The sequence below is a fragment of the Martes martes genome (assembly GCF_963455335.1).
Source record: "Martes martes genome assembly, chromosome: 14".
In the NCBI taxonomy this organism is placed as follows: domain Eukaryota; kingdom Metazoa; phylum Chordata; class Mammalia; order Carnivora; family Mustelidae; genus Martes; species Martes martes.
The window spans coordinates 11,701,347-11,712,610 of record NC_137902.1 but is presented as its reverse complement, the minus strand read 5'-3'; the positions used below and the strand labels follow the sequence as shown (position 1 = coordinate 11,712,610).

General features: G+C 46.6%; 1 protein-coding gene across 1 annotated transcript; it reads right to left on the bottom strand.

Moving 5' to 3' along the window:
• Nucleotides 1-1,589: 1,589 nt before the first annotated feature.
• On the bottom strand, nt 1,590-10,200 carry PRDX3 (peroxiredoxin 3). The gene is made up of 7 exons (XM_080822407.1): nt 10,121-10,200; nt 8,476-8,611; nt 7,074-7,215; nt 6,005-6,140; nt 5,092-5,195; nt 2,919-3,084; nt 1,590-2,584 (listed from the first exon to the last, which is right to left on the bottom strand). The coding sequence occupies exons 1-7, from the start codon at nt 10,154-10,156 to the stop codon at nt 2,531-2,533; spliced, it is 774 nt and encodes a 257-aa protein (XP_080678533.1). The 5' UTR covers nt 10,157-10,200; the 3' UTR covers nt 1,590-2,530.
• Nucleotides 10,201-11,264: the final 1,064 nt, after the last annotated feature.

The window sequence follows — 11,264 nt, the reverse complement described above, 5'->3', positions numbered from 1 at the left end:
TAGTCCGGGCTGGCTACTTCATTTTCACAGTGAAATTTGAAAATGTGGTTCCTCTTATTTTAAAAAGTTGAGAACTTAGGGGAGCCTGGGTCGTGCGGTGGGTTGAACCTCCAGCTCTTGGTTTGGCTCAGGTCGTGATCTCAGGGTGGCGGGATCAAGCCCTGCCCCTGGCTATCGCTCAGTGGGGAGTCTGCTTGGATTCTCTCCCTCTCCCTCTGCCCCTCCCGGTTGTGCTGGAAAATAAATGAATAAATCTTAAAAAAATAATTTAAAAAAAAAGATGATTTAAAAAGTAACCAAAGAATTAAACAAGGCCCAGTTCCCTTCAAAGTGAGGGTCCCTGCCTTGGCCTGTGATGGGGGCACCCCACACGGTGCAAAGTGCTGTCTGGGGCAGATAAATTCCTTCCTTTGCATACCAGCTCAGGCAGGGGCTAGTTGTAGAGAAAAGGTGCACGTGCCTTCCTCCTGCGGCTGCCTCGCCTAGCCCGCGGGCCCTGCGCTAGGGTGGGTGGGGGTTGTGTGTGTTTGTTGAATGTATGTTCCTGGATGTTTAAGGAGTTCAGGGGTCCTGGAGCCTTGGGTTGAGGACCCAGCACCACCCATTACTTAGTTGGATGGTCCTGGTCAAGTCAGTATCAATGGGTCTATTTACTCATTTGTAAAATGAGGACAATAATTATACCTATTTTAAGGTTTTGTTGAGGTTCAATGAGATAAAACATGTGAGTCTTAATATGACACTGGGTCCATTGAAAATGTTCAGTTTGGACCTTTGATACTCAGATGGCCTCTTCCATCCCTTGTCTTGCCTTTCCCTCCAGGGAACCAGCTCATGGTTTTCTTCAGGCCAACGTAACTTGACAGCTTCTTTTGCTCAGTTCACCTGGCTCACTTTTCTGTAGCCTCAAGAGTTCATCTCCTTTCCCAGGAAGTTGTCCCCTATGCCCATAGCTGGGTAAGGTGCCCCTCCTCGGTGTTCCTCTTCTGCCCCAGGAAGGCCTCCTGTGTGCCAGTGTTTAACACACCTGTATTATTCTGTTGGCTCTACCCTCAAGCATGTCACAGATCCAGCCCTACCACTCTTCTCAGGACCCTTATGGTCTAGTCTTAACAAAGGAACCACAGTGATCCTCCTAAAACAAGTTGATGTGACTCTTGTCGAAAGCTTCCTTACATTTCCCATCTTAGAAGAGAATCCAAAGTCCGTAGCTTGTTCAAGTCTCTGCTCTAGCCCTTGCTCCAGTCTGTTTCCCTTCCAAACATTCTATGTGTTTTTATTTATTGGGTTTCCCCCTCTAGAATGAAACTGCATGAAGGAAGGGGGTTGTCTTTCCTTGCTCACCCTAGTGCCTCCAAAACAGCATGGGGTGTGTGGCGGGCACTCGGAATTTACTGAAATAATGATTAAATGCTTCTCTCTCTCTCTTGCCGGAACCTGAGTTCTTTGGGTGTAGAGCCAGTGTCTTACTCATTTTTGTGGGCCCTGAGTTCAATGCTCCAAAAATGCTGGCTGATAAAATTAGAAGGGAAATTAGAGCCCTATAATATAAGCTGAGCCAACAATTAATGATATTATACATGCAAATATTTTAAAATGTTTATTATGTACTTTACATTGAGCATTTCAGAAAAGAATTACAATGATTTCAAAATACAATTTGATAAATAGCCTTTATAATTACAGCCAATCAATATCTAGAATTGTATGTAGACCCTATGCAGCTAACAAATATGTAACTATTTTAATCTCAGGGAGGAGAGACATGCACGATCATTGACAGTGAAGTCACTTTGCCAGAGTGTTGGTTTTTTTTTTTTTTTTAAGATTTATTTATTTATTTGACAGAGATCACAAGTAGGCTGAGAGGCAGGAAGAGAGAGGGGGAAGCAGGCTCCCTGCGGAGCAGAGAGCCCAATTCGGGGCTTGATCCCCGGACCCTGGGATCATGACCTAAGACTAAGGCAGAGGCTTTAACCCACTGAGCCACCCAGGTGCCCCCAGAGTGTTTTTTTTTAAAAACATGATTCACATTTGTTTCAAGTACATATACATCCATTGCAAGAGTTAAATTAGATCACTGATGTTAACACCTTAAAACTATGTATGATCTTTATCACCTTAAAAAAAAATTCAGTTTAGTACAAAGAAATTCAAGAAGAAATTTCAGGACCCTTGATCAGAAGCTTCGGTGTGTGTTGTACTATTCTGGTGTACATAAAGGTTCAAGTAAGACCAATAAAGAATGTTTCCTCTTTCCACTGAAGACACAATCCAAGGAACAGGTGAACCAGCCTCCTATAAACTAGTCAGCCATCAAGAGGTTACCAATAAAGGGCGCTTTATGTGTGTGAGGACATTTAAAAGCCTCCGCCAATGTTACAAAAACAAAACATTTAGAGTATTATTTATGAGTACAAGCATAATTGGTGTTTTGTCTTCTATAAATAATCATCTTTGAAATGCTCAAAGTGAGTTCCAGCTGTGGCTCTTTCCTGATGCGAGAAGAGGTGGGTTCACATGGGATGATCTACTGATTTACCTTCTCAAAGTATTCTTTGGAAGCAGTTGGATGTGGCTTGATCTGAAAATGCAAAAACATTTAATTAGGGAGCTGACTTCAAGATAACAGTCTCAAAAGTGAGTTGAAAGCTCAGTTTTTGATCCAAAGTTCTTTAACTTTTTAAAGTGTGATCCGTTTCCTTTAAAAGATGGATGAAGGTTACATCAAGAGCCTGCCTGATTCCTGGTCCCGCCCCAGCCCCTGCCCCTCTGCAACCTCACACACTTGCGCCCCGTCCGCACCCTTGCTCCAAGGGTGGGCTCCTCTTGTAGGTGCTCTAGGCCAGCAGCCCTGGAGGCAGTGAGGGCCTGGGACCCTATGCTGGGGTCTCACTGCTTTTGGAAAGGAAACCTACCGTAGGAGAATCCGGGGTCCAGTTCGCCGGGCAGACTTCTCCATGGGTTTCCACAAACTGGAACGCCTTCACCAGGCGGAGGGTCTCTTCCACACTTCGGCCCACGGGGAGATCGTTGACACTCAAATGCTTGATGACGCCATTGGGGTCAATGATGAAGAGGCCTCTGCATCAGGATTTACCCCCATTAGTACCTCAGCGCCACCACAACGACAAACTCTAACTTCTACCCGCTTCGGTCCTTAATTCTCCTCCATAAAGCATTAAACTTGACCATACGCGGAAACGTGGGGCTTTCCTTGTTACACTAACAGCTTATCATTTCTTACCAATGATGTGCCACACACAGGGGTGACTGGACCAGGCCAACGTGGAAAACGGGCAGTATTTCCCACAGAGAAAAGTTACACAGAGTCTAAAAGTCACAGAGAGCAAAGACTTCTTTAACTTATTAGTGATTTGGGTGTTTTGGGGGCTGCTGTATCAAATGCTGGCAAGAAACCAGAGGCAGAGGGGAAGAGACAGAGGTGTGCTTTATCTATATGCAGTAAATACCGATGAAATGAGTGAAATCTTGGGTAAACGGAGGGAAAAAATCCCCTGGGGAAATCTTTGCAGAAAGAATTTACCGGCCTTAAGTTTAGGCAGAGCATAAATCTAAAGGACAAACCAAGACTGTTTATCACTTGGCAGCAGCGTAACGAGATGACCTGGCCTGTGGTCTGTGTTCATCTTCCGCACAAGTGCTGGGGTTACCATGACACACGTAGACACATTTCAACCACAGGTTTTAACAGTCTGACTTAAAAGGGTGTGGCATTCCAAGTGTTAATCATGCAGGGAAAAAGCAAGTGAGAGAAAAAGGCAAGGTGAAAAGGCGCCGCTTCCTCCCTGGGCCTGGCTGTGGGGGGTCTAGGCTTTGAGGCTCAAGGGTCCTGCTGCAAGCTCGACCGAGAGCAGAGCCAAGCTCGAGTCCACGGTGCGGGTGCGGAGCTGGGAGGGACCGGGCCCCCAGACTCTGGAAAGCAAGCCTTATCTTCCAAACCAGACTCGGCTACCCTCCCTTGTCAATCCTAACAGTGAAACCAGTAGGGAAGTATTGGCAAAAGGAGCAAGACCTACAGGGAAGGGCCAAGCCAGCACTCTTTTTCTCCTTCCCTTGCCAACTTTGTCAATGCCGGGCTTTAAAAGTGTATTAAAGAAAGACAGAATCTACTGGAGTAAAAGGGGCCCAAGCTCCAAGTGGCTCCCAGAACTACAGGTTCAGGTGTCAAGGAGGAAAGCAGAGCAGAGTGAGGTGACAAGACAAGAGAAGGTGAGCAGGTTCAAGCCAGCCCCCAGTAAAACCATGAGGCACATCAGAGTGGGGTCCTCATCCGCTCCCAGGGGGTCAAGTTCTGACCAAGCCCCGCTACACTAAGTGACCATCAAGATGCCACTGGAAGGCTTAAGGTCTAATCCCCCCCACCCTTCGGCCCCCAAGAAGGTTGTGTTTGAATATGGGACCGTTAAAGACAAACAGCTTTCCCACTCAAAGGAATAAAGATCTAGCCACTGAATGAATGAGGACAGAAATGACATTCTGGGACAGAGGTCATAATGGCTACCAGGACCTGTGCTAAAATCTTCAACTCCTTACCGTTAGTCCCCACAACCAACCTGGGAGGTCCATTCTTATTTTAGTTATGGGGAAACTGGGACTCAAAGAGGTTCAGTAACTTGCCCAAAGTCATACAGCTGTTAAATAAATAGGTGAGTTTAAAAAAAAAAAAAATCAAACTCTGGTCTGATTCCACGGCTGGGACAAGATCTCACCCATTCCAGCTCACTGACTCCTACAATCTGCTAGTTTCCCCTTCTGGCGACGTGTCAGGAGCCGGCCTCCCAGGAGAGCAGCTCCCAGGTAGTGAGGGCAAGTGCGACAGTGCGACCATCAAGACACACTGGTCTTCAGAAGGAGACACAGGGCGCTGCAGGGGTGAGACACGTCTCAGCCATCCCGAGACTGCCAACACGCGCAGGAGGCTCTCATCAGTGCTTAAGAAAGGCTAAAGTGAATGAAAGCTTTTTGGTTTTCAAAATGCTCTACTGAGGGCTCTCTAAATCCTCTAAGAAGTGGGACGATGCTGAACATAAAAAAACAAGTTTAAGTTTATAAGGAACAAGATCTTACCTCAGAGCGATACCGGGGCCTTCCAACAGCACGCCATAGTCTCGGGAAATCTGTTTATTCAGATCTGACAAGAGTGCGATGTTCATGTGGCCCAAGCCGCCATTCTAACAAAGATGCGAACATGACTGACTGTTACACTGCGTGCCCCCCGTTCTCAGCCACGTAAACTGATGTCTGAGGCCAACAAGAACGGCGACAGGTGGCAGCAACTGAGAACCAACAGTGGACCGAGCACTGCTCGTAGCTCTGTTAACTCCCCTCCTCCTCCCAACCATCCTGGAACATCGCCTCTTTTACACATGAGGAAACTGAGGCTCACAAAAGTCAAGTAACTCGTTCCAGGTCACAGCTAGAAAGGGACAGAGGCAGGATTTAAACCCAGCTAACACTGGAGACCTTTCTTTTCCTAATTCTTGATGTATTCTTTTACTTGAAGATTAATTTCTAGCATAAAAATGGAAGCATAACAAAGACTGAATCAGTTGGTATTGGTAAACCAGCAACATGCCTAGAAAATTTGATTCTCCCAAGCGTTTTTCAGCAGGAATAGTGGTCATGCAGAGGAGTGAAATCAGAGAACCTAACCAGCGTCTGACAAGCCATGCAGAGCATGTGGGATCTACAAGGTACCCATGAGAGAGGAGGCAGCGAACCCCAACTGTCCCCACCCCCACACTGAGCCTGTTCTCCGTTACTGTTTGCACCTTGGAAGACACAAGTGTAGTGGGCACTAAATCCAGGCAATGTTAAGGGGGATAAGGACAGAGTTTAACAGAATTTGCCAGGAACTTAGGAGCTACAAATAACCCATTTCAGACTAGTCATGCTTTAACAACTTCTAGGTGAGTCTTTTATGGGATCTTTTCAGTTTTTAGGATCCTCGGTGCAAAGGCAGGGCCACTGAGGTTTATACCTTCCTTGGTGTGTTGACCCAGGCGAGATGGGTAAAGTGGGAATCCACTGAAACGGCAACAACTTCACAGTTCACGTCGTGAAATTCATTGGCTTTGTCGCTAAAAGCAACGATTTCTGTAGGACACACAAAGGTGCTAGGAAAAAAAGGGCAGAAATTCCCATCAGAGAATTTAAAAGCAAGGATTTAAAATTTAAACAACAGGTAGCCTAAAAACTAGTTCAGCTTGCTTGAAGGTGAAAAAGGCAAAAATGGTTGGCCGCCCTCATCGGACTCATTTTTTTTTTTTTTTTTAATTTATCTATTTGGGGCACCTGGGTGGCTCAGTGGGTTGAAGCTTCTGCCTTCGGCTCAGGTCATGATCCCAGAGTCCTGAGATCGAGCCCGGCATCGGGCTCTCTGCTCAGCAGGGAGCCTGCTTCCCTCTCTCGCTGCCTGCCTCTCTGCCTACTTGTGATCTCTGTCTGTCAAAAAAATAAATAAAAATCTTAAAAAAAAAATTATCTATTTGATAGAGGGAGAGAGAGAGAAAGCACGAGCATGGGGAGGAGCAATGAGAGAAGCAGGCTCCCCGCTGAGCAGGAGCCTGATGTGGGGCTTGATCCCAGGACCCTGAGCCAAAGGCAGATGCTTAACGACTGAGCCACCCAGGACCCCCTCACCTCTCCATTTAAGAATCTTATCAAAAAATGAGGGTGGGCAGGGGAAAAGAGGCATATTCTAAGATTAAAGAAGTAGCTTTATGAGAAAAGTCATTTTATTATCTTTACTTTTGTTGTTTTCCTCCAGGCCAGTGAAAACTTCCTTATGGACTAGCTGACGGAAACCATGGCCCCGGAGCACATAAAATGAAGCCGTGTCAAAACCTACCCCACTAAAAAGAATGCCACCCCCTCCTCTAAATTTATCAGATTAGCTGCAGATGCAGGCTGTACTCAGCAAGGCCACCAGCGATAAAAGGATCCAAAAGATCCCTTCCCTTGGCCAGAAGAGCAGCCAGAGATAGGAAATGTCAGGGGGGAAACAGGGACCTTAAATGACATTAAAGCATCGCAGAAATGACACTTACAAGTCCAAAGGATAGAAGAAAAGCACCAAATATTTCCCCTTAAAGTCATCGAGGGTTAGGTCTTTGAACTCTCCATTGACAACGGCGGTGCCCTTAAAATAGGGCGCGTGCTGGGTGACGGCAGGAGCGTGGTATGAGGAACCTGAAGGAAGCCACACACACGTGTAGTTCATCATCTGCTAAATCACACACCCGACTTTATTCAAATCTCTCATAGTAATTAATTAGCAGTATAAATTAACTAAAAGGTTCAGTTCAACTCTACATCTTGGGAAATATCCCCCCTTCCGTAGTTCTAGATGGTACACAAATCCAGTTTAAAGTATTATGGGGACGGAAAAGACTAAAAAGATGATGCCAGAAGTCGGCAGGGATGAAATTAAGATAGAATCGAGGAGGAAAGGAGCCTAGGGATGGATTCTGAATACAGTTTGGATTTTGCCATGTTCAGGCAGGACAGGGAAGAGGGAACAGGGCAGGTGAGGGGAACAGCCCGGGTAGTTTGAATAGAACAGAAAGCAGGTGTGTGTGGAAGGAAGCATAAGAAACAAAGCATGCACAGCTGAAGGCCAGACTCTGAGGGCCCTTAAATATCGGGCTAGAGTTTGTTATTATTATTTTTTAAAGATTTATGTGATAGAAAAAAAACACAAGTGGGGGGAGGGGCATGGGAAGAAACAGACTCCCCGCTGAGCAGGGCTGGTGGCACCTTGGGGCTCGATCCGGATCCCAGGACCCTGGAATCGTGACCTGAGCGGAGGCAAACCCTTAACCACTTAACCGACTGAGCCACCCAGGCGCCCCATAGAATTTGTTCTTAAAAGAAGGGATAGAGGAGTCACTGGAGATTTTCAGGTAAGAGTTAGAAAATGTGCTGGTTTTGGTGACCAACAAAGAAATGCGATACGGAGGCAGTCTGCCTCAGTCATTTTCAATCCTGACTGGACATTAGAATCATTCGGTGAGCTTTTAAAATACACTGGTAAGGGGATTAAAAGGTATGAACTTCCAGTCACAGACAGACAGGGGAGTGCAAGGTACAGCACAGTGAATACGGTTAATAAAATCGTAACAACTTTTGTATGGTGACAGATGGTACCTAGGTTTATCATGGGGGTCACCACCTGACGTATATAAATCTTGAATCACTTTGTTGTACGTCTAAAACTAATAATTGCGATGTCAACTATATTTAGATTAAAAAACAAAACAAAACAAAATGATGTCCTGGTCTCACCTCAGAAATTGACTTAATTTGTCTGGGGCGGGGCGGGGCAGCTGGGGTAGTGGTTTATTTTCAAAAGCTAATGGATATTGAGTCTAATGGATAGCCAGGGTTCAGGGCCCATGTTCTGAGATGGTGATTCATACTACCTGGGTCAAACCAAGGCACAACACTTACTGGTGCTAAAAGCAAATTTTGCTTGACCAGAACCAGACCACAATAAATTTGTCAGGCATGTTCTTCGGGAAGCAGCAGGTCTGAGGGCTGCAGAGGCAGAGATGCCCCAAGGAACAGCACTCACGTGTCGGGCAATCTGGAAAGAGAAACACTTTATATTAGGAAGTAGCTTCAAGGCTGGCCCTGGGGAAGGGGCATGAGGCCACTGGTCGCCTCCGCTCTCCTTGTTCCTGTGATCCAAACACCAAGCCCCAAGCTCTAAGAGTACAGAATGAACCTCCATGTTCTTAACATTCCTTTCTGCTTCCTTCTTCAAGACTGCAAGAGGGGAGTGGGGAGATGTTGGTCAAAACATACAAAGCTGCAGTCACGTGGGATGAGTAAGCCTGGAGATCTACTGCAGGGGCACGATGACTATACTTAATAATGCTGTATTTGCTAAGAGAGTAGACTTCAGGCACACTCGTCACACACAGAAAAGGTAATTATGTGAAGAGATGTTAGTCTGTACTAATTATTTCATTATGTCTATACCAAATCTTGTACTGCTAAAACATATATAACTTTTATTTTTAAAAAAATATTTTTTTAAAGATTGTTTTTTAATTTATTTGACAGAGATCACAGGTAGGCAGAGAGGCAGGCAGAGAGAGAGGAAGGGAAGCAGGCTCCCTGCTGAGCAGAAAGCCCAATGCAGGGGCTCGATCCCAGGACCCTGAGATCATGACCTGAGCGGAAGGCAGAGGCTTTAACCCACTGAGCCACCCAGGAGCCCCCAAAATATATACATTTTTTAAAACCCTGCTAGGCAGAGGGGAATTATAAAACCATAAAGACTCCATGTTCTTAAGAACAACACAGAGGGTTCAAAAACCAAGGGGACTTGGCTGGGCCCTGTGTATTTACGCCCTTTGCCAGCTTGATCTGCTAAGCCTGTTCTATCATGTCAAGGTTTTCCCAGAAAACACAAGGCCCCCGCAGACAAGCAAACAAGTAGAGCAAAGTTCACCCTCTGGGAAAATCTGTACAGCGCTCAACGGTACTGTTTGCTCAACTATAATGTCCAGCATGACTCTGGAAGAAAGAGCCTTGTGTTCAACCCTGCCAGGAGAAAGGGGAGAGAGAGGGGACCAACAGAGTACTCAGCGAGGGACAGACCTGGGGGATGGGAGGAGGGGAGTGCCTTTTGCACTGCCACACTGTGTACTTTACCACTTTGGTTTCCACCCACCATGGAGGGGATGCTTATTGCAAAGCCTTGCTGTAGGCATCCTTCTTTCTAGCTTTGGGACAGGACAGTAAACTGAGGCTCGGAAAGGTGAAGTCACGTGTCCAAGGTCATAGAGTAGCTACAGAACAGGGAGAACAGGGGTCAGGGGCCCTGCCTCCAGGTCGAGGTGCCCAGGTGGAGAGAGGACTGCGGACCCTCGGCCTGGAGAGAGGAGCGATTAGGAGGACAGAAGGGAGGGGCGGTTCTGCGCAGGCGCATTCCCCAGAAGCGAGGCCCCTGGGTCCGTTACCCGCTGGTGCCCTCCAAGAACGGTGAAAGGCCCCCAGACCGCAGGGAGCAGGATCGTGTCTGGAAGGCACGTTGTCGGAGCCACTACTGTGTCTCCGCTCCTGTCCCCTGCCGGCAGCCACTCACCGAAGCCCGGAGAAATCTTCCCACCGCGGCCGCCATCTTCAGTGCGCGCGAGATTCGCGGGACTGGCGGGGAAGAGGAGGAGGCGGGGCGCACGGGGGCGGGCACGGGGCGGGGCCTCGGGGGCGGGGCGGGGCCTGGGCTGGAGCGGGGGCGGGAAATTGTCTTCCCCAAGTTTTTGCCGAGACCTTTGTCCAGGCAACTTACTTGTCGGCTGCCCCGGCCAAATTTCCGAGGAGAAAAGTCCTGCTGCGGCTTCTAAGTAACGAAATGCTTAGGAAAACAACACTTTGTTTCTAACTGTCGCCCCAACTTAAAAAGGGCTAATCCAGGTGGGGAGTCTCTGATGTTTATGGCTAACGTGTGTGGATGACGGTTTCTACCCGATCTGCAGAAGGTTTTTCTTACTGTTTAGGCCTCAGATAGAGCCTTCTGGATTCTGCAAAATGGAATTAATTGTAATGCCATTTTTGTCTGTTAATAAGCCAAGTAGGTCAGACATGTCAAGTTTTTGGTGTTATGAAGATCTTTGGGATGGTGTGTACATGCATTTTGGCCTCTCTTCCCCAAATTGGGAGACTTGGGACAAATTTAAATTCCGTCTTCTGTGGATTAGTAAAGCTAAGTGCTCAGTGCTGAGCGTGGTACTTTGAAGTAAGCCCATCAAACCCAGATAGAAATCACACGGTGGCCTTACGGTAAATGCAGACTCTAAGTAGGTATTTTCCAGACCCCAGTCAGTCCACTACCGATATAGTTTCTTGAGTCTGCATATATTATTTGCTATTTTCTTTCAGTTGACTCACTTTTGAAAACCATAAATGAATTTATTTGAAAGAAAATGTTAAGTAACTTAAATGGAAAAACCTTGTAACTTGCTATGACTAGAAAGTAATTAAGTACATTAGGGACGCCCAGTCCATTAATTGTCCTCCTTCTGCTCAGATCCTGATGTCCTGGGATCGAGTCCTGCGTGGGGCTCCTTGCTCAGCAGAGAGCTGCTTCTCCTTCCGCCTGCTGCTCCCCCTGCTTGTGCTTATGCTCTCTCACTGATAAATAAATAAATAAATAAAATCTTAAAATACATTAAAACAAAGTGTTACTAAATATCAACTAGATACAGTTGCTGAAAATCTGAGACTTTGTA